Source organism: Artemia sp. Qi Xiang Cuo, chromosome 16, assembly GCF_049724085.1.
Source record: "Artemia sp. Qi Xiang Cuo chromosome 16, ASM4972408v1, whole genome shotgun sequence".
NCBI classification, from domain to species: Eukaryota; Metazoa; Arthropoda; class Branchiopoda; order Anostraca; family Artemiidae; genus Artemia; species Artemia sp. Qi Xiang Cuo.
In genome coordinates this window covers 25,760,036-25,784,585 of record NC_142809.1, presented here as the reverse complement: position 1 = coordinate 25,784,585, position 24,550 = coordinate 25,760,036, and the positions used below count along the sequence as shown (strand labels likewise).

At 37.4% G+C, this 24,550-nt stretch overlaps 1 protein-coding gene across 1 annotated transcript; it reads left to right on the top strand.

The window, feature by feature from the left end:
- The first annotated feature begins 8,482 nt into the window (after positions 1-8,482).
- Positions 8,483-9,016, top strand: LOC148942717 (protein CFDP2-like). Its single transcript, XM_089102340.1, has one exon. It carries the CDS (start codon positions 8,483-8,485, stop codon positions 9,014-9,016), a length of 534 nt encoding a protein of 177 aa, XP_088958466.1.
- Positions 9,017-24,550: the final 15,534 nt, after the last annotated feature.

Sequence of the window (24,550 nt, the reverse complement as noted above, 5' to 3'; positions counted from 1 at the left end):
GTTGCTGAATAACTTCTTTCGCCTTTTGTTAGAGTTCTGCTTGAATAGCATATGACTTTCTCTATATATTGAGGGGGGTCTTGTTGGGATTCAGGGTTGTTTTCCACGGGGATTATTTGGGAAAGGATTGCACCGATACCCAGAGCAGAAGCATCAGTGGTAACCACAAATGTTCCTTTTTCAAAGTCTGGTAACGCTAATATTGGTTCAGAGGTAAAGGCTTTCTTGAGAGTGTCTAAGAAAGTTTGAACTTTCAGAAACCAGGTCATAATGTGGGAATTCCCTTTGGTTAGATCTGTTAGGGGTTTTGCGATTTGGGCGTAGTTGCGTATAAATTTTCTAAAATAACTGGTTAAACCTATAATACCTCTTAGTTGTTTCATAGTTTTTGGCGGCTTGAGGTTTTCTACACATCTTATCTTCTCAGGGTCCGGTGATATTTGACCTTGGGTCACTATCATTCCTAAGAATTTTATTTCGGATTGAAACAGATTTACTTTTTCAGGTCTACATTTCAGATTACCCTCTCTGAATTTTTCGAAAACTTTGGTTAATGTTTTTAGATGGTCCTCTGGTGTTTCTCCCACACAAATAACATCATCAACAAAATGGATAATATTTTCTATACCTCGTAATAAGTGTAACAGAGGTCTACATAATGCTCTTGAACTAGTTTTGAGTCCGAAGGGTACTCTCGAATATTCAAAAGAGCCACATTCCGTTGTCGAAAAAGCCGTTTTATAAACGTCATCATCTGCTATCTTAACCTGATGATAACCTTGCGTGAGGTCAAGAGATGTAAAAATTTTGTTCTTGGTTGAAATGGAGTCTAAGATTTCGTCAATTTGGGGCAGAGGAAATTTGTCACTAACTACCTGCTTATTTAAGGCTCTTTAATCTACTAAAAGTCTGAAGTTCTTGTTCTTTTTCGGTACTAGTATAACGGTGGCTGAATATGGGCTTATGCCCGGCCGTATTATATTATTTCTTTCTAACTGGCGGATTTAATTTTTTAAACAGCCCTTGTAGGGATGAGGAATGCGATAGGGCTTTTTAGCTACAGGTCACCCGGTGGTTTGAATACAATGTTGGTAAAAGGGTATCATCCCGATATCTTCCTCACATGTAGAAACGGTATCTCTGAAATTCCATAGCAATTCGCATAATTTTTCCTTTAATTGCGTATTTTGGATGTGATCTAATTTAAATTTTTCCAATAATTGGGAACTTGTTAGGGGGTACTTATTCTTCCGGTTGTTATCACCAACGCTATTAACCAAGCTTTCTTTGGAGTTTCGCCATTTGTTTAGATCGTGCTCCGAAATAACTTGTATTTCAACGAGGCACGTTCCCTTTTTTAATGTGATTGTATCATTTTCATGTGTATTAGTCCACCAAATAAAACCTTCTCCTTTGTCATATGAAATGATTTGTTCTCCACAAAACAGATTTTCTGGGACTTCTTTATACGGGGATGCAAGCCAGATTTCGGAATTGTCATTTGCGGGGGTAAACATTTGAGAGATTTGAACTCTTTGCATAGTGTTTGGAGGGATTTTTGTTTTACGGACCGAAAATCCATAATATTTTTCTTCCGAGTTATTTTCTATTAAGTTGAGGTTGGCGCTTGGTCGCGTCAAGTCTTCCGCTTTTGGGGTTGGTTGTAGGGGTAAACTCAAGTCCTTTCCCCTTACAATAGTACTTAGATTTATTATTTCATTCCATAATTCAACTATTTTCTTTATTTCTGTTTGTCTATACTCCCGCATTTTTCCCATTTTTGCTTTTATTGACTCGATCCATTTGCTGCTTGATTTTCTCCACCGAGACGAGAGATGGGGTACAAAAGATTTTATTTTCTTTACTGTTGCTTTCCCTCTCTCCACGCGTTGGAGATTAGAATTGCATGGATACACAAGCCTGCTGTTCGCTATCTCCAATAAAACTTTATTATATTTTAAAAAATTTGCACCAATTATAGCCTCATATGGGAAATTTTTGCAGATTATGAAGTTTGTTGGAAAGATTTTATTATCTTTTGTTACATCTAAACGTATGGAGCCGATAGCTTCCAGCCTATAACCTGTGACACTAGTTAAACTTGGAATATTTAAATTTTTCTGTCGTTTAATATATATTGGGAGTCTATTAAATACATTCGAATTTATTATATTAACTGATGAACCTGAATCTATTAACGCTTTGAAATTGATGCTTGCAACACTAAAATTATTTAATATAGGTAATATGTCATTATCATCACTCAAGGAAGGTACATTTACTGGATGGGACATATAAAAATTACTGGCCTCCAGGGTCCCGGTTAATTTTCTTGGGGGCCTAACTCGCTTCCCTGAGCGTTTATTTGATAAGTTGGCATTTGAGGCTGGGGTGCGGTGATAATTTCATTTGTTAGGGAAGTTCCAAGTTGATTGACATTTGATGGTCTTGTTTGCCACGTATTATTGCGTGGGTTAAAGTTTCTTGTGCTGACGGCTCGCGGCACTTGTTCATTTTGTATTGACGGAAAATGTCTTTCATTTCCCGAAAATTTCTTTCATTTCCCGTTGGGAATAAATATCCTCTGTTATTGCTTATGTTCCTGTTGAACCTAGTTGGATATACCGTTCTCGAATTAAATTGGTACATGTTCTGTCGCGTTTTGAGTTGGGTAATCGATATTTATTTTTTCGGTTGGCTGAGGAATTGGAATACGGTTGGGGAGGCGTATATTGGGAAGGATTCGAATACGCAAATCCTTGTTGGTACGGGTTGCGGAACGAAGGGAGACGTGGGGGATTATTTCTATAGTTTCCTGACCCATTGGCATTTGTGTTTGTTCTCCCGAACAAACGATTATTAAAACTTGGGGTTGCTAGTGTATATTTGTTTTTAGTACGGCATTCCCTGGCGATATGTCCTTGTTTATTACATGCATAGCATATAATTGGGGGGTTTTGCACGTATTTTGCTTTATCTGTGGGTAAAAAAAACACTATTCTTTGCCTCATAGCGTTTGAAGACCTACTTTGGTTCGGTCTGGATGATTTATCTCTTGGTAAAAAACTTGAGGGAATCCCTCGTGATTGTCTCGGAGTTGAATCTTCCACATTGTTTATTTTTGATTTGTTGTGATTTGCCACAATCGAGTCAATTTCAATCATTCTCTCTACCTCCTGAACTGCTAGCTCTAATGTTTGAATATTTTTTTGATATTAACATTCGGTATAACTTGGGGCTTAACCCTTGCATGAAAGCATTAAGAACAATTTTATCGTATAAAGTACCCGATTCTTTTCCATATTTTTCCTCAATGGATACCATTACCTTATGAAGGTATTTCATAAAATTTTGTGTTTCATCGAAACATACCGTGCGATGTTTTAATTTGTGTGTTGAACTGGTTTCAACAAATCTTTCTTGGAACGCTTTTAGCAATTTTTCAATTGAGTTTATTGGGAGGTTGTTATCTTCCCCTATTGTTTGTTCTATTTGTTTAAGGAATGTTAATGCCTGTCCCTTAAGTCTCATTAACAACATGCCTACTAATGATTTTAAGTCTGTTTGGGTTACTTCTACGAATTGGTTTAATTGAATAATAAACTCATCTACGTCTGCATCGCCGTTATGAAGGAAGCGATTTTGAAATTTCCACTGTTTTGGCAATGATTTTTTGATTTAATATTTGTTCTTTTTGTTCAAACGAAATTTTGGTTTTTTTTTCAAAATAAATTAAAATTCGGCACTTTTTTTTTTTTTCGTTATTATTTTAAGGGGACTTAGGCTTAATAAAATATTGCACTACAAAGCATGCACAATAAATGGCACTTTCAAAGCATGCACAAGTAAATTATAAGTCTATAAGATATCACACTTTTTCCTATGCGTAATATTTCTCAATAATCTTTTTTTTTGTTTTTTTTTTGTCCTTATGTTTTGCTCCTTTAAACCGACCGCGCCAATTCTAATGGGGGGGGGGGGATGTAAAAATGATTCTGGCTGGATTCTTCCGAGAACCTTCTGATAAGGGGAATTTTAATAAAAATTATTTTTTCTTATATCTACTGATTGATTTAATGGGGAAATTTAGTTAAACTCTTAGTTGGCGGTTCACAGGTGGTGTACCTGAGAGGAGGCAGAACTTCGTGTGTGGGGAGCTTAAATTAGCGGTTCAAATAGGGAGCTTATGTTAACGGCCATATTGAGTCGAAATCAGATTGAAAAACTTCAGTTTCCCTTAGGAGCGAGTGGAGCCATAAGGACTAACAAGCTTGAGAAATATTAACATAGAGAGAATAAAATAAGAAAGTAATGTATTTATTATTACTCACATAGTTGTCACAGAGCTTCGGTTATATCAATACACTTGCAGTAAGAGATACTATTACAGAATTGTCATCTGGGGTAAAGCGACACAAAAGTTAATTCACGGCTAAAAACTTTCCTCGAAGGTCTGTTTTAAACTGATTCACATGAAATTCATATTAGTCTTTTGCAGGCTTGACTCGCGTAAGACTTCTCTAAGTCTCAGAATAGACTCAAAACCAGACTGAAAACATGACTGAAACAAGACTGAAAACAAGACTGGCATAAGACTGGCATAAGACTGGCATAAGACTGGCATAAGACTGGCGCAAACCTTACTAAGTCCTAACTATCTACTCTTCCTAATTTCGCCAGAGGTTACGTTCGGGCGTTACTCACGAGTATATTTTACAGTCCCTATTGGCTGCAATATTTGTCCTACATCACTATTGGACGGGCTTGCACCAATGGGCTACTTGGGTTTAATTGAAGTTTATGACTTTTAAGATATCACTCTGGAATTTTTTTAATAAAGCGAAGTTCTACATTGTAACTTTAATTACAATTTATAACTTTTTATAATAACACTTTGGAATTTTCTCGAAAGAACAAAGTTTTACATTGTAATATTTTGCTAGCAGGGTGTCGCTTATTTTTAAGGAGACTTATATTTTATTTATTTGAAAGTTGGTAAATGATAATACAAATTAATTTCAATGAGATTGCTAGTTCTAAACTTAGTTTCCAGAACAATGCAACAAAGATATTTTGCATCTTGATTGACTATTTTTTGTATAATAAACTTTGCCCTCTTGATAGTTTGTTATTTCGTGCTCTTGAGGTTCAAATTACATTGTTCGTTGGCTGTCATATAAGATTTGGTCCAACTGATATTTATTGCTTTTATTGGCGACACAAGGGCGGATTTATTTTTTGGATTTTCTGTGGGAAAGATTCTTATGATGTTTGTTACAAAATATAATTACAATGTATAATTAGATACATTTGTTTCACTATGTTAAATTGGAAGCTTGAGTCTTGCTCGATCTGTAGGTTACTTGAATTTTTCAGGTTCATATTTTGGGTGATTTTATTCTTTACTTAGGTAACTTTAATTGGGAGATTTTGGGGGTTTTGAGAATTGATCCCATTACAACAGTATCTACATATATTTTTTATTTAAGGAGGGTTTAATTGAATTTTGGTTGAGATAAACGATGCTGCACTTGGAATCTTAGATGTAACCTGAGAAAAATTAAAAGAGAAATTAACTTGTCAAATAGTATTATTCGCGGAAAGTCATAGGTTAATTTTAACGAAGTCAGCGTAAAATTTGAGAAAAAAGAGACCAAATTACTTGAACCGAATTTAAAAAATGAAGCAATCAATTTACCAAAATATTGAAAAAAAAAATGAATTTACTTGCACAAAAAATCGAAAATTGAACAAAAATTTGTAACACAAAATTAATTAAAAAAAACTTAATTGGTGAAAACTTTGAGACAATGATTTGTAGAGACGAAAAAATACGAAAGTACTTGAACAAAAAATGAAAAAGATCGAAATATTTGAAGAAAAATTTGAAAAAGTCGGAATTACTTAAACAAAAATTGAAAAAGACAAAATTTCTTGAACAAAATTTGAAAAATTCGAAATTACCTGAACAAAAAACAAAACTAATTCGTCAAAAATAAATCGTGAAAGCGCATATGTTAATTTAGGTGAGGTTATATTTGCGCAACTCTAACCTTGCATAAATTAAGCTGTGTGTTTTCACGTTTTCGAAAATCTCTGTTAAGGAAATTTACTGACTTTCAATTTTTTGTCGAGTGAAAACGCAAATACTCAATTTATATCAAGCAATGCACGGATTTTTATTTCCTCGAAAAATCTTCATATTTTAAATTTTTATCAAGCTTATATCGTTTTTTTATTTTAGTTATAAATATTCTTAATGATCACAGATTTTCAATTTTTGTCGGTAGTTCACAGATGTTTCATTTTTGTCGAACGTTTTCGTTTTAAATTTTCGTTTCAGTAATTTCGTGTTTTTAGCTTTTGTTTTTCTCTTTTCCAATTTTTTTAGGAAATTTTGACTTCTTCAAATGTTTCTTCAAGTAACTTGATCATTGTAAAAATTTTTTTAAGTAATTTGGTTGTTTTAAAATTCTTGTTGAAGTAATTTCATCGTTTTCAATTTTGTTCTGATAATTTCATAACTTTTAATCTTGTTCAAGTCGCCAAGTCTTGGTTTTTTTTCTCAAAGTTTTCACCATTTAAGCTTTTATTTAAATTACTTGGTCATTTTCACATTTCGCTCAAGTAATTTTGCCCTTTTAAAATTTTTCTCATTCAGATTTTTTTTCAATTTTTGTTAAAGTAATTTCTTCTTTTTTAATTTTCGTTCAGATTATTTGGTTTTATTCAAAATTTTAAACTTCTTCAGAATTTTTACACTCAACAAATTCTAGAAAAAAAAAAACAAAAAACATTCAATTCAGCCCCTTAAATAAAACATTCAATTCAGCCAACAATACAAGTAGAGCCCCAAAATTTTTAAAGAAGTATAATCCTTGGCATGAAATAAGTTTTGTTATTGAAATTTGAAAAAAGAAAAGAACGTTTTAAAAAATGAAAAATTCGATGAAATAAAAAATGCTTTAGCCTTTTTGAGGACAAATGATATTAAATCCTTAGAGATAAATGATATAAAAAATTTTTAAGAGACACGGGAAATCTTGACATGAATAACGATTTTTCTATAAGAATTCGAAAAAAATGAAGTACAAAATACTTAAAAACTGAAAAATTTGATGAAGTAAAAAAGGCCTTATTTGAAGAAATACGATATTTATATATCAATTTTTAAGGAAAGTGGAGTTTTTGATATTAAAAGGAGTTTGCTATCTAAATTTAAGAAATAATGTGCAAGTTGTTGAGAAACTGAAAATAAAATTATGAAGAAGAAAGGCTTTACTTAAGAAAATGTGATACTAAATCTCAGAATTTTCAAGAAAACTGGATTTCTGGACATAAAAAGGGTTTTGCTATCGAAATTCAAAACAAAAAGTGGAGTTTGTAAAAAATGAAAAACTTAATGAAGTATAGAGGTTCACTTTAAGAAATGAAGTACTTAAATTCGGAAGTTTGAAGGAAAAGTAAAGTTCTTGATGCGAAATGTTTTTTTCGAGAAACAAATTTTAAAAGTGAAAATCGTTTAAAAATGGAAACAATTTGATGCAGTAAAGAGGCTTTAATTGAACCATGTGATTTTTAAATCCCGAGATTCTTAAGAAAACCAGAATTCTTGACATGAAACAATTTTTTTCTATCTAAATTCAAAAAAAGTGAAAAATTGTTAAAAAATAAAAAGCTGATGAATGTGAAAAGCTTTACTTAAAGAACTATGATATGTAACCCTGAAATTATTAATAAAATTTGAATTCGGAAAAAATGTTTTGCAAACGTAATTCGTAAAAAAGAAGTGAATATTGTTAAAGAACGAAAAATTCAATGATATAGAAAGGCTTCACTAAAAAAATGTGATATTCAAGTCTCGAAATATTTAAGAAAAGTGGAATTCCTGGCATGAAATAAGTTTTTGCAATCGAAACTAAAAAAAGAAACGAAAACTGTTATCAAAAATTAAAATGTTGATGAAGATGAAGGGATTTACTTAAGGAAGTGTGATATCTAAATCCCATAAATAGGAACGAAAATAGAATTCTTGACACGAAAAAAGGTTTTGCGATTGAATATCCAAAAGAAGCGTAAATTTTGAAAGAAATAAAAAATTTTATAAAGCAGATAAGGCCTAACTTGAAGAAACGTGATATTTAAACCTTGAAATTTTTAAGACAAGTGAAATTCTTAAAATTAAAGGGTTTCTTGGGAACTGAATTCGAAAAAAAAGAAAAAATTGATGAAGTAGAAAGGCTTTAATCGAAAAAATGTGGCATTTCAATGTCATTCTATCCTCAAAGCCCGGTTTATCAGTTCCCAGTCAAAATTGGCAATAGTTACAGTCTATGCCTGCAGCTGGTGATGCTGTAAAACATATTTTAAAAAATAATTTAAACGATCTAGTCAATACAGCACCTGATGATGTTTTAATTGTGTGTGGCGATTTCAACGCCAAAGTTGGACGCGACAATGGCTATGCACCTGGTGTATTGGGATGACATGGTATCGTTTTATCAGCGACAATGGATTTTACTTAGTTGACCTGTGTGCCAGTCGTAAACTAATTGTTGGTGGGTCGTGGTGTCCCCATTGTGAAATTCACAAATACACTTGGACTTCTCCGGATTGTGAAACAAGAAACCAAATAGATCATGTTCTAGTTAGAAAACAACATAGACGTCGTTTAGACGATATACGTATTCTTCGTGGTGCAGATACGTACTACGACAACAAGTTAGTGATTTTTAGATCGAAACTGAAGTCAAGGACTGCTGCTAAGTGCAAAAGGACTATTAAGACATTTGTTATTCAGAATTTTCGGGGCAAAAATGTCCAACAAGCCCATTGTGTTAGTCTTCAAAAGATATTCGCAAGTTTTATGAGAAATGATGAGACTGCAACATTTGAAAGTAGTTGGAAGTGCATTGTGAAGCGTGTGTGGAGTGTCTTGGAAGATACTTTAGGATATATGAACTACAAAAAGGAACAGTGGATCGGTGACAGTTCTTGGGAACTCATTGAAGATTGAAAATAAGCAGAAGTTTCATTGGACATGTACATTCCTTACGTTACCATCATAGGCAGCGCGCTAGCGCTGCCTAAGTAAAGAACGATGTAGGCACACGTGTGTTTTTTATTTTCTTCAGCCGGGCACTTCGTATCGAAGGAGTTGTCATAGAAACTTCGAAAAGGGCTCACTCAATTGGAAATTGGAGTGGCTAGTGCCCTTTTTAATAGTCGGATGTGATTGGAGGGCAACTAGCTCCCCCACGCCCATCATTCCCCCAGACACATCCAATCAAAATTGCGAGATAGCCATTTTGTTCAGCGTAGTTGATTTCCAGATATAAAATATCTTTTTGAGGAGGACACTCCCCCACAACCCTCAGGGCAAGGGTTTTAAGTTATGCCTTGGGGGCATATAAGGTTTTATAGAAGGCGTTGTCGTAGAAACTTCAAAACAGACTCATTTGATTGGAAATTCAAAGGGCTAGTGCCCATTTAAATAGTCGAAAGTGATTGGAAGGCAACTAGCTCCCCCCACGCCAATCATTCCCCCAAACACATCCAATCAAAATTACGAGATAGCCATTTTGTTCAGCGTAGTTAATTTCCAGATAGAAAATATGTTTTTGAGGAGGACACTCCACCACAACCCTCAGGGCAAGGGTTTTAAGTTATGCCTTGGGGGCATATAAGGTTTTATAGAAGGCGTTGTCGTATATACTTCAAAACAGGCTCATTCGATTCGAAATTCAAAGGCCTAGTACCCTTTTTGATAGTCGAAAGCAATACAGCCCCCCCCTCCCCGCCCATCATTCCCCCAAACACATCTAATCAAAATTTGATATAGCCATTTTGTTCAGCGTGGTTGATTTCCCGATAGAAAATATGTTTTTGAGGAGGACATTCCCCCACAACCCTAGGGGCAAGGGTTTTAAGTTATGCCCTGGGGGCATATAAGAACGATGTGGGCACAATGTATCATTTATTATTTTTTTTCCTTTAAAGCAGAGGACTTCATATGGAAGGGGTCGTCGCAGAGACTTCAAAACAGGCTCATTCGATTGGAAATTCAAAGGGCTACTGCTCTTTTAATAGTCGAAAATGATTGGAGGGCATCTAGCCCCCCCCCCCCACGCCCATCATTCCCCCAGACACATCCAATCAAAATTTTGAGATAGCCATTTTGTTCAGCGTAGTTGATTTTCACATAGAACATATTTTTTTGATGAGGACACTCCCCCACAACCCTCAGGGCAAAGGTTTTAAGTTATGCCCTGGGGGCATATAAAGTTTTACAGAAGGCGTTGTCGTAGAAACTTCGAAACAGGCTCATTTGATCGGAAATTCAAAGGGCCAGTGCCCTTCTTAATAGTCGAAAGTGATTGGAGGGCAACTAGCCCCCCCCCCACCGATCATTCCCCCAATTACATCCAATCACAATTTTGAGATAACTATTTTTTACATCGTATTTGATCTCCAGATAAAAATTTTTTTTTTTATGAGGACACTCCCCAACAACCCTGACGGCAAGGGTTATAAGTTATGTCCTGGGGTATATAAAGTCTTTATAGAAGGCGTTGTCGTTGAAACTTCAAAAGGGGCTCATTTGAATGGAAATTCAAAGGGCTAGTGCCCTTTGTAATAGTCGAAACTGATTGGAGGGCAACTAGCCCCCCCCCCCCGCGCCCATCATTCCCCCAAACACATCCAATCAGAATTTTGAGATAGCCATTTTGTTCAGCGTAGTTGAGATCCAGATAGAAAATATGTTTTTGAGAAGAACACTCCCCCACAACCCTCAGGGCAAGGGTTTTAAGTTGTGCCCTGGGGGCATGTAAGGTTTTTATAGAAGGCGTTGTCGTAGCAACTTCAAAACAGGCTCATTCGATTGGAAATTCAAAAGGCTAGGGCCCTTTTTAATAGTCGAAAGTGATTGGAGGGCAACTAGCCCCCCCCCCCCCTTCCCCACGCCCATCATTCCTTCAAACACATCCAATCAAAATTGTGAGATAGCCATTTTGTTCAGCGTAGTAGATTTCCAGATAGAAAATATGTTTTTGAATGGGACACTCCCTCATAACCCTCAGGGCAAGGGTTTTAAGTTATGCCCTGGGGGCATATAAGGTTTTTATAGAAGGCGTTGTCGTAGAAACTTCAAAACAGGCTCATTCGATTGGAAATTCAAAGGACTAGTGCCCTTTTTAATAGTCGAAAGTGATTGGAGGGCACCTAGCACCCATCACGCCCCCCCCCCCCGCCCATCATTCCCCCGAACACATCCAATAAAAATTTTGAGACAGCCATTTTGTTCAGCGTAGTTGATTTCCAGATAGAAAATATGTTTTTGAGGAGGATACTCCGCCACAGCCCTAAGGGCAAGGGTTTAAAGTTATGCCGTGGGGGCATATAAGGTTTTATAGAAGGCGTTGTCGTAGAAACTTCAGAAAAGGGCTCATTTGATTTGAAATTCAAAGGGATATTGCCCTTTTTAATAGTAAAAAGTGATTAGTAATAGTTTTTGTTGTTGTTGTAGTTTGGACCAGGGAACTTCGTATCGAAGGAGTTGTCGTGGGATCTTCGAAAGGGGCTCATTCGAGTAGAGAGGGGGGCGCTACTCCGATCAGTACAAAATTCGGTTATCAAAAGAACGTATCTCCGATCAGTACACAAAATAAGGGCATAGCCTCCCTAGGGAGAATGATTACGTAATGGGGTCAATGACCTCTTTTTCTAAGGTCGATTTATTTGATGTTTCTATGTGTAATAACTCCGGGGCGAAGGTTGCACATGCGCATTGAATTCTAACGGGAACAGTGTTATTGATCTAGGACTCGAGGGGGAAGTGAATTTCCGAGAACTTGATTGCGTAATCGATCGTAAATGTCATGGTGTCCAGAAATAGTATTTGTTGTTGTTGTAAGTGCACGCTCTCAGCGAATGTTATGATCCAGAAATAGTATTTGTTGTTGTTTTGGTCATGTACATGCACGAGGCGAATGTCATGGTGTCCAAAAATAGTATTTGTTATTGTTGCTCTCACCAATGTTTTGACTTTCCCGGAAACAGTTAGATCACGTGTTTCCTTCTCAGCCAATCAGCGAGTCGGTTACATCCCCCTTCTCAGCCAATCAGAGACCTGCTTACATATAGTTTCCCCGTTACATAACAATTCACCCTTGAGATTTCGTATATAACGGGCATGCAATGTGATTCATTTATCAGAAAGTATTTTGACGCTGTGTAAACAACAATGGATAAATTTAACTCTTTAGAAGTCTTGGCAGTCGCAATTAGCAATGTAAGTTCTGTTTTTCATTATTTTTATTTTCAAATAAAATTGTTTTCCGTGGTCACCCTCTACTATATTCGAGTAAACCCTCCCCCCCCCACATACAATACAAACATCACTTTACAATCTTTATACTCACTAGGAAAACATAAAATATATTCTTTTTACCCTAACCCCATCCCCCATTGTTTTACAATCAAATTCTCGCAAAAAGAAATAATTTTCTTTTCGTTAAAGTTTGACTTTTCTCTATTGTGATTTAGTGTCTACTGACTTCTGTCAATTTTAATGTAAATGCCGTTCTGTTTTTACACAAGGCTCTTCGGTGCGAGGCCTATAATTAGCTGTCATCCTTTCCCCTCTGTGTTTACGAACGCAGCAGCCAAATTCAAAAGGAACTGTTTCTCCTGTCAAATTAAAACACTTTGAGGCAATTGTAATAATTAAGCGCAGACGCAATGTGATATTTTGGAGAGCCGGTGAAATCTCGTTATTTTCAAATTAAGATCTAACAATATATTTAGGACATCGGCGAAAGGGGGCGGGGGCCATGACTCAAGTCTATCGCAATCGGTGTAAGGTGAAAACAAACTGTTTCTTAGCGTTAAAATTAAGGGGGGGTAGTTTAAGAAAAAGATACATTGCTTTATTATGCGTAAATTGAATCTCATTTTTACCATATCTTTTGGTGGATGGAGGGGGTATTTTTCCATGTCCTTTCTCAGGGGTTATTTTCCGTGGGGGTTATTTTCCGTGGGCTGTTTTTTCTGGGGGTGTGATAAATACCAGCTATCGTAAAAGGATATGGAAAGATAAAAAATAGCGTTAATACTTTAAATGCGTCAAACAAGGCATGCTCAATACAGATTAAAACCAGAAAAGAACAGAAATGCCTAAAAATAAGAAACTAGGCTGACTTATATAGCCCGGCTTTTGAATGGTTCAGTGAGCTGTAATTCTCAGATTCAAAAAAAGGATGCAATTAGTATATTTCACGAAATTTTTTACGTTGTGCTTTCTTAGTGACAAACTATATAAAATTATATGGATGATGTTACTAACGTTCTTTCCGTGAAAAGGGAGAAAATTATTTAGAAACTAATTTTTTCTCTTTTTTTTAAGGCCAATTATGAAGAATGTATGGCGCCGCCGCTCGCTCAGAAGACCAGAGATGACAAGACAGCCCGATCAGTGCCAGCCCCTATGCAGCCTGGGTTTAAGTTAAAGAGAGAGTGGACGGCTTCTTTTAATATGGTGAACCCTGCCGAAGCTATGCAAGATCGTGAAATAGCCGGCCCAGTCGCACAAGAACATAGCAACGTCGCCCCGTCCACCCTCCAGCATGCACTACCTGGTCCTTCGGGTGCTCAAGTGCAGCCGGGATATGCAAATGTAAGTATTTTTTCCTACCTTTTTATTTCTTCATTTTTCAGTCCTTTTCAATCCCAATATAAACATATCTCTGTGAGATATTAAGCCCTCGCCCAAACCATTGCTTTTAAATTTATCTCCCTCGGAGATATCTAAATGTAATTTTTTACAATCAAACCACTCTTTTCTCTGCTCCCATCCTCCCTCGGAGATATCTAAATGTAATTTTTGCAAAGAAACCGCTCTTTTCTAATCTTTGCTATCGCTTCGATATCTCATAAACGAATATTTTTAGGTAATTTCTATTAATAATTACTGCCTTTGAAACTCAAAATGCTATTTTTTCTAATCTTTGATATTTTCTCTGTTGCTATTTCTTCGCCGTTATCGCATAAGCGAATATTTTCATGGGTAATTTCAATTAATGCTCACCATTTGAAACTCAAAATCCCCTATTTTTCACAATTGATTATCACAAAGTTTCAAGAGAATGAACTGAGTGAGATTATTCACATTTATCTATTTGTCACATATGGATCCCCTAATTTGCGCAAGGGTATTTTAAAATAACTTTCAATCTTACAAAGCCTTGCCAATATTTTAGTGATGTGGAAACATTGTTGAATTAGAGTTAACGGTTCTCGAATTTAATTGTACTGTTTCCCAGAGAATGCGCATGGAAACAGAGCAGTCACGAGATTAAAAATAATCTAGGCTCATTTGGAGTCATAGACACCCTGTACGGGAAGTAGGCGAAACGACTTATGCCACCTAACAAGACGGTTTTTGGGGCATTAGGTAAACGGCTGGGAGCCGCGGAGCCCAGAATGCGCCGCGGGGTCTGGGGCGCGTTGGGGGGGCCAGGTTCGGGACGTGCCGGGGGGATGCGCCACGGGTCAGGGAAGTGCCACAGGGATGCGCCACGGGCCCGAGAAGCAACGCGGGAAGCGATGCGGGGCCCCGAGAAACGCCACGGGGATGCGCTGTGGCTCCGAAAAGCGCCACGGATGGTCCGGGAAGCGCTGTGGGGCACGGTTAGGGGGGGGGGCGTTGGGGCACAGCGCCGAAAAAAAAAAAAATTTTAACACTGAAAATAAACGAAAAAATTTTCGCCTTCTATGTCAAATATTATATTGTATTCAGTTGAATTAATCAAGTGCTATTAAGAAATAATAATCCAAATTTTAAAAGCAGTAGGGATGATTTGAACACTTTGAAAATAAACGACCAAATTGTCGCCTTCTATGTCATATCTTAGATTATCTTCAGTTGTATTAACCAAATGTTATTAAGCAATAATAATCCAAATTTTAAAAGCAGTAGGGATGATTTGATCACTTTGAAAATAAGCTATTTTTCATCTATAGTGTCATATCTTAGATTATCTTCAGTTGTATTAACCAAATGTTATTAAGCAATAATAATCCAAATTTTAACTGTAGGGATGATTTGAACACTTTGAAAATAAGTTATTTTTTCATTTACAGGTTGTTCTGGTTCCATACTCACCATCTCCCCCCTGCTCGTCAGTTGGAGAAGGAGAGGAGGCACACGTGGAGTCCCACAACAATTCACTATGGGATGATTTACATCAAATTCCAGATAATATTGATGAGTTTCTAGATGATTGTTTAACTATTTTATATAGTCGAAATTTTTCACAGGGTTGCTTACCTTTGCTGAGAAAGACCCAATGGAAACTTTAAACCTTGTTTACCCGGGAATTAACATGGGACAATAACACCTCCTATCCCATCTCGACTACACTTCACCCCACTTAAGTGTAGCATTTGCCAGTGATAGGTGACAAACGGGGAGTATGGGGTCAGCTCGCCGCGGGATCGGAAGATCATCATTACCCGCCCTTTCATTTGGCAACCCCACTGTGAACTCATCGCGTTTTTTTAACTGTAACGTGTGGGAATCACTTTAATTCACTTATGGGGGGACATTTTGTTTTTGACCCTATAGAAATTGTGCATGTCTATGTAGAAAAAATTCGTGCACTTCTGGAGAACCAAATTCAATTGTGGGGGAGGGAGTCAATTAAGGTCTCCATTGTTCTAAAGGTTTTTTATTTAAATGAGGGAAAAAGTGAGGTTTATTATCATTTTATACATTCCGAGATGCGTTTGGTTTATTCGAATTTGGAAAATTTTGGGGGTGTTTTCATGGATTGGGTGTATCAAATTATAACGCATCTCGAGAACTTTAATGAAAACAGTAGTGGCTCTCTAGTTCTTTTTATTGAAAATTTAAGCATTAATATATGTAAAATTAAGAAAGATTTTATTTTAAGAGGGGGGAGTCGACGAAGGGCAGTAGTTTTAAAATATAATCAAGATCTAGTAGGTTGTAAAGCTGTTCAGAAGATCTGTTTTGAAACAGATCAAAAGTGTTTCAGATATACTTTCCCCATATCAGCATACGAGCCTCTAGCTCGGGACGCTACCAAGAAGAATTTAGACAATTGGGCTGTACAAGGGAAGGAAGGGTCCAGTTTCCCAATTGTAGATTTTTCGTGCTTAGAGGGGGAATACCCAGTGATGCTACGATCCATTGATCTTATTGAAAGAGCTAATGTTCACTTGAATATTGGCGTTACTGTTGTACAGTATGAAACTGACTTTGAAGATCGGGCTCGTTCTAAAAAGAAGGGGGTGGTCTTCCCCGTCCGGGACCCGTCAGTTGATTTGGTTAAACACTGGGTGTGGTTATTATACTCGCCACCTAGACCACCGACCGCACTCGGTCCATTTACCCCCACCACTGACCTTAGGCGCGTGCTGGGGGGTGGTACCCATCAGGGGCAACGTTTCTACTGCCCAACATGCTTTTCACAATTCCGTAGTGATATAAAACTACGGGATCATATGAGGCATTGTAGACAGCATGGAAACGAGACAGTGGAAACGGTTTCAGGGGATAGGTCCATTCTACGATTTAAAAATTTTCAAAATACCCTTCTCCAGTGCAACAAAATATCTTTGGACTGTGAAGCTAAGCTGGTGGAGGTGAATGACCCACAATATCCAAACCGAGTCAAAGAACATCTGGCTATTGCAGTGTCCTACGCTCACGCGCAAAGAGACAATTCTAACACCATGCAGTTGTTAGAAATAGTTGAAACATTGGATGAGCGGGAGTGCATGGACAAGGCATTGACTAAACTGATTGGCACGGCTAATGGTGCTATTTCTCGTTTGAGAAATAGCAATTATCCAATGGTGTTGTCTGCAGAGGATTGTATCGCGATTAAAAATCAAGAAATATGTTGGGTTTGTAAGGGGGAGTTTGTAGAGGGGGTAAGGGGACTAAAGGGAAACGTGGGGGGAGGGGGAAAGTTAGAGATCATGACCATTTGTGGCAGGAAATATCCTCGGAGGGTAGTAATTTTAGGGGGGTTGCGCATCAATCGTGTAATTTAAATGTTAGCCAGCAGTTTTTTATTCCTGTTTTTATTCATAATTCCAATTATGATTTAAAATTTATTTTACCGGCACTGGCACGTATGCATAGGGAGGGAGGGGGAGTAGATTGTCCATGGGTAAATAGTTCATTTACCTACAATATAATTCCCAAATCAGCTGAGAAGTTATTGCTTCTCGAACTGAAATGGCAGGTAGTGGATAATGAGCATACGTTCTGGAATAAAATCAGGTTTTTAGATTCCTTTAGTTTTTTCCCCAAGGCATTGAGTCAATTGATTCAAGTGAAAAAAAGCGACAATTTTGATATCTTTCCCTTGCTTAAACAGCACTTTCCAGACAGTGAAATGTATGACCTGTTGACCTGCAAAGGTATATATGCATACGATTATTACTGTTCTGGCGCACGCTTAAGTGAGGAGAAACTACCTCCAATTGAAGCTTTTTACAATTCACTGACCAACAGTGAATGCACAGCCGAGGAGTATGAGTTTGCCAAGAAGGTGTGGTCCAAGGGGGATTGTAAAAATGGGTGTGATTATTGTAGACTGTACTTGGCCAGTGACGTTCTAACTCTGTTGGATATAGTCTGTAAGAACACAGACCAGATCTATTCAGAGTTCGGGTTAGATATAGGCTACTATTTTTCTACACCCCATTTAGTGATGGATTTAATTTTAAAAATGAGCAGGGAGGACCTAGGTCTACTCGCCGACATTGATCAGCCCTATTTTTTAGAGTGGTCCAAGAGGGGTGGGTATGAGTTTAACTGGGACCGTATCATATAAACCGATCCGTGCGGACCCAGAAGCGGTGTACAGTCACTTGCGGTCTTCCCGGACATAAACTCGTTGTAACCCTCGGCAATGTCACACTAATCTTTGCCGTGTGGAAACTATCAATGGCTTGAGAATCCTTGTGAGTTCCCCGACATTACCACCGTCGAGGACAATGGGCCACAAGGATGGTTCTTTGAAGTTGATGGTCACATTCCGCTGGCGCTTCACGACTCAGTCAAAGATTTTGTCTTTCCCTGTATCACGCGGCCGGTGAGCAGGGCCTCTCTGAGCCCCTACAATCATTCATTGGTTGAGGATATGGGGATGCACTGGACTCCCTATAAACAGAAACTGATTGCTGATTTGGACCCTAAAGATAATATCGTTGTTCACCATGTGCTTTTGCAGTGGATGGTGAGCAACGGTTTCAAGATCACTAAAATACACAGGGTCCTGCAGTTCAATCAGCGACCCTACTTGAAAACGTTTATCGACACCTTTGTCGATAAACGCTCTAGGGCAAATTCAAAGGTGGAGAAGGAAATGTATAAGCTCATTCTAAATTCAGCGTTTGGCAAAATGTGTGAGAGCCTACGGAACAGATCTCGCTGCGACGTCGTGACTGACCCTCTAGAGTGTGCACAAATTATTGCCGACCCCAATTTTACATCGTTCACGAGCATAGAGACCGGCATGGTTCTTCTACACAGGCGAAAGCGAAATGTGGAACTGAACAAGAAAATTGCAGGCGGTAGTTCAGTACTACAAATTTCATAAAAGCTCATATTGTCGTTCTTTTACAATGTGTGCAAGGTGCACTAGCCACGGGAGGGGGAGGTTCAAGTTTACTATGGTGATACAGATTCTCTGCTGTTAAAGGTAAATGGGACTGAATTGGATTTATTGGGTGATTTAGAAAAGGGGGTGCACATCAGCTCGCGGATGGATTTCACCAACTGGAATCCAACGCTCTACCCCAAGCTGGTGAAACTACAAGCCTCGAACCAACTTTTAATGTTAAAATCAGAGACGGGGTGTAAGTGGATATACCAAGGGGTGGTCCTAGGTCTCAAAGTTTATTGCGTTGAAACACATAGGGGGGATGAAAAGAAGGCGTGTAAAGGGGTGCCTACACATTTTGTAAAGAGCAATTTCAACATGAGTGTGTACAAAGACTGTGTAGAAAGTAGCCTTGTGCCGAGAGCACAAGTGCTTGCAATTCGCTCTCTACAGAATGAAAATTATACTGTGAGAGTAGAGAAGAATGCAATGTCATGTATATCAGACAAAGTCTATGTGCTCGAGAATGGTGTGAGTGTTCTACCCCACGGCCACTACCGTATTTCAGATCGAGTTGAATGCATTGACTATCGCAATCAACTTGGTCTGGATAAATTAACCTAATCTGACTAACCTCCACCCCAACCTGTTCATCTAGCCCAAGCACTAACCACCACCACTAACCCAACCTCAACTAACCCATAGCAGTGACGACAACTATTCTTTTTCACTCCCGCGGCTCCCGGGGGGAGGGGGGGGGTCCCTTCCCACGGCCGCCCAGGGGGGGGGTCCCGCCCGCGGTCGGCCGGCCTTCGGCCCCGCGGTCCCCGGGGGGTGGGGGGATCCCACACCTTTAAATTCACCATAATCAAGTTCAACTGTGCTAGTTCATGTTCCCGTGTGTGTATTTTCTGTTGTACAAAAAGTGTCAGGTATAGAAAAGTGTTTTTATTGTACAAAAAGTGTTGTATAGAAAAGTGTTGTTGATGATGGACAAAAAAGTGTTTTTTATTGTACATAAAGTATTGTACAGAAAAGTGTTTTTAAAGACAATAAGTACTTAATTATAAAGTGTTATCGTTGCAGTTCATGTTGAACAAATAGAGTTTTCATGTTGACCATGAAATTTTGTCAATTGTTATTGTGTTATTATTTTTATCATAGTGCATGTTTACTGAACAAATATTTTCATGCAATGTCGAAATAAATGCTGCCATGAAATATTGTTTTTTTGTTGTTCTTGAATAGATAGATCCATGGGGAAAATTATTGCTACTTATTCATTGAGCATATATGATTTACAGTTAGTTGCAGTCCGACTGTTGTCCCCAACAGCATGTATCAATTTAAAACACCCTTCAGATCGTTTCTGTGTGGTCCCTCAATGTCAGGGAAAACAACACTTTTAACTAGAATAATTCAAAATTGCGATAAAATGTTTTTGGAAAAGCCGAAAAAAATCTACTATTGCTATAGTATTTGGCAAGAGTCCTATGATATAATAAAAGCTATTGCCACAACCATACCAATACAATTCATACGAGGACTTGATGTTTTCAATAGTATTGAATCGAACTCGTGGCTGATTATTGATGATTTGGCTGAATCCATTGAACAGTTCTCACAGGAAATGCTACCACTGTTCACCGTTCGCTCCCATCATGAACACATTTCCATTACCCTAGTTCTACACAATCTTTTTGATCAGAGCAAATATATTTGAGCCCTTACATTGAATTGCAATGTTTATAGTATCGCTCGAGTTGGCGGTTTTTCTATCTCGCTACTAACGCCCACTCAACAGCTAAACCGTCGCACTACAACCTTTATAGTGCAAGCAGCAACTAAGGCGACTATCCAGCCCACTCGGTACATTTTGTTTGATATTAATTAGAGTACTCCCGAGGATCTACGTGTAGTCACCGACATTTTCAACAATGAAATTACAGTATATCTTCCGGTGAAAAGTAGAAAAGACTATTAGTCACCATTATGACACTGAAGAAACTACACGAACAACGGCATCTGTTTTCCGTTTTAAGCACTTCAAAACCATTGCTTAGGAAGGCTATACTCAAACATGGTGTTGAAAATGATTTAATTAATCTAATATATGAAATTTTTTTAAATTTAACTTAGGGCAATGTTCAAATGACAGAATGTGTTAGACAAAATAAAAAGAAACATCGATCCACTTTACTTGCCTTTGATTGTAAAAACAAAGAACAAAATATTAAAAGAAAACGGCTTCTTCAGGCAGGCGGTAGCTTTTTCACACTTTTACTGCCAATAATTGCAGGACTTGTAAACAGTTTTCTCTAGATGGCAAAACCCTATAAATTGACACCATTTGAACTTGTCCTCTCGCCCATCGAACATTTTGAGGACAATCTAAGCAAATTTATTAACGACGAGAATATTGCCTACGACAAAAAACCGATTTTACTCTCAGATGCATTGTAACGCGTGGACAAGTTTAAACCTGATCCTGAGAAACCCGTCGCCGATCCCTCTAACCAAGAAATATCTCAATATTCTACAGTGCACTCAATGGAGATGGACATGAATTCGAGTGTATCGACAATTGGAAACCTATTGCCATTGACCTATCGAGAACAGAGTAAAAGTGTATTATCTTATCTCATGTTGGAAACTGGCGATCAAGTTCAAGTCGATAGCACAGGGAAACGAATTATAATTCAAGGAAAGAGTTATAATCTAGTTGATTTAATTTGCGATATTGTGACAAATCGTAAAGGACTTTTATCCTTTGACGATAATCTATACACCTTTCTCTGTGCATCAAACTTTCCCAAAAGTCTTATTGGCAATAAGCAAATTCTAAAGAAACTAAAAGAATATAGTCCACCAACAACAACACCATTTAAAAAAGAAGAAGATTCAGTATTTGAAGATACTATCAGCACTGATTTTACAACACCTGTGGCTGCTAGTCAAAAGCGAAGACGAATAGATTCGCCCACCAGTGTGCAAAAGGGGAGTGGACATTAAACTACGTGTTTACGCTCAAAATGGATGAAGTTTTGAAAGGTGTCTATGAAAATATTGGCGAAGCGGGAAGTTTAAGTTCCCCCACCACTCTTTCCAAAGTCTCCGGCACCACCACATTGAAAAAAGCAAAAGAGTATCTACAAAATGAACCAAGTTAAACTCTGCGTAGAAATCACAGGCTTCGCAGTAAACAATATCGACAAACTAAAGCCTTTTCCCCTCTGCATATAATGCAAATTGATCTTTTAACTTTGGACACACTTCAACAACGTCACAATGCACCCTACAAATATATTCTAGTGGCAATCAGTATCTTTAGTCGCTATGCCTATGCCATTCCACTGCGGTCAAAGAGAGGTGTTGAAGTTGCTCGGGCCATTGAAAGTATTCTAGAACAGGATTCATATAGAAAAGTTCAATTGGATCGTGATAGTGAATTTGTTAATCCCCATGTGCAAAAGGTTCTTTTGAAATATAATACAATACTTTATCATAGTCACAGTCCTATAAAGGCTGCATTGGCCGAACGATTGATAAGAACTATTCGACTTTTAATTTCAAGATATTGTACATTGAAAAATACATCGGCTTTTATTCATGATTTAGATAAAATCATGTTGATTTATAATCAACGACCCCATCGATCTCTGTCCAACTCTACACCATCGGATGTTGATTACAGTGAAAATACATTTGATACTTTTCTAAAGCAATACTTCAAGTCTGAAAAAGAGAAAAAAAAGAAGAAATTCAATGCTTGTGATACTGTTCGAATTAATAGAACCATCAATATTTTTGAAACGGGAAATTATTTATTGAGCATTGAAATGTTTAAAGTTTCCAAAATCCTAGACACCATACCCATAACATATCAACTACGAGATACCAAATAAGATGAGATTCTCGGTGGTTTTTATGAATATGAACTGCAAAAATTTAGAAACCCTAGTGAAATGTATCAAATTGAAAAGATATTAAAGAGTCGTACACTCCATGGTAAGAAACAGTTGCTTGTTCGCTGGCTAGGATACAACTCAGATTTTGATTCTTGGGTCAGTGTTGAAGATATTGACAATGCCCAATGATTTCTATGTGACTTTCATGTCCAATGTTTCTGATCCTCTCTACAATGACTTAAATAGAACAAGTGATTTTTGGACAAAACTCTCCCCCACCATCAAATTCGATGGAAAGTATGAAGTGGCTCTTGTCGATTGTATTCTCAAAAATACATATGACATCCTGAGAAAGGATCGTAAATATGAAATAAAAATTAGACCCTATGATTGGCCGCCACCACCAGGTGATCAAGAACAAATTCAAAAAATCAATTGGTTGGATTATCCATATGTTGTATTACCATAAGAGTAACTCACATGTATGAATGATTTATCTCGTTCTATCAATAAAATAATTTCAGATCGTAAAAAAGTAGATTTTCATTTCAAATATTCAAAGGAGGAGGGCAAGATCTACATGAGTTCACCTATTGCAAGCGAAAAGGTTATTCTAAATGATAATCTAAATGATGTTCTTGGCTTTAAGATCAATAAAATCAATGGTAAAAGTGCCGGAAACACTAATTTCATTTTCGCTGACTATCCGCCTGCCTTCTCCACAGACACTTGTATATTTCTCTATGCTTCATTTGTGGAAACATCTCGAGTTGGTAATTCAAATGTTCCCCTCCTACGAGTTCTTGAACGAAAAACCAATCAAGAACATATTCATAACTACAATATAAATCATCTTCAGTATATTCACTTAAAAACTTACTATTTGTAACTCTGTAAGTTAACACTAATAAACGAATTTGGTGATCACATATAAATTTCAAAAGTTTTGGATGTGATTAAATGCCATTTTCGACCCATAGTTCAAAAGCAAGATGTCTAATAAAAAAGTGGTATTCACTTGTCCTGATATTGACTGCTATGTTAATACTCTTGGTCCAAGACAACAGGGCAATGGAATGGAATATTACAGAGGTTACTCGTCAATGTCTGGCTACGGTCTTGGCAGTTGGTTTTTTAAGCTGTTTTGCTCTTCCCTACCACTGGCTAGAAAATATCTTGTACCGGCTGCGACAGATTTTGCATCCTCTACACTATACGATTGGGGCTCTGGCAAGGATTTTAAAAAAAGTGCTACGGAAAATCTTAGGTCCAGTGCGCGAACCCTTGGCGAGAAATTAAAACAGAATGGTAAAGGCTTAAAAAGGTCAAGAAACCACGCATAACTCATCAGTCTCCGCTCAGGTCGGAAACGTAAGACATCCCTTTTGTCAAAGAAAAGAAGGAAAAAGCCGACACGTAGTGTAACCAGAAGTCCCAGGAAGAATAGAATTGTCACATCGAAACTAGATTTCTTCTCCTAAGATGTCCTACCTACCGCATAAGGATTCTCAACCTTCAATCACCGCCTCATTGAATCTATTCAATGCCAAAAATGTTGATGTGAGTGTCAAGCATAGATACTATGAACAATTTTATCCACAACAACCCCTCTTCGATAATATCTCCTTTCAAATTTATTCTAATGAAGACTACTTCGTAGATTTATCGTCCTCATTTATAGATTTACAAATAAAAGTCTGGAAATCCGATAATACCATGCCGATCCGGGCCGATGGAATACCCTATGAAAATTGTATACTACATAATTTATTTCGTCAAATTAGTGTCTACATCAATGGCACGTTGGTGACCACAAGCAACAATCTCTCAAACTATACAAGCTATATGCAATTCATGTTGATGACACCCAAGTCATACAAGGAATTGAGAGGCACCTCCAATGGATATGAATACATTACTAATACTGATAGTACAGATGCATTTAAAAATGCTACAACTAGTGAATTACATCTAGTTGGAATAATATATCATGAGATATTT

Bases quoted from the DNA above. Each gene is read 5' to 3' on its own strand.
- LOC148942717 (XM_089102340.1), top strand. From the start codon at position 8,483: ATGACATGGTATCGTTTTATCAGCGACAATGGATTTTACTTAGTTGAC.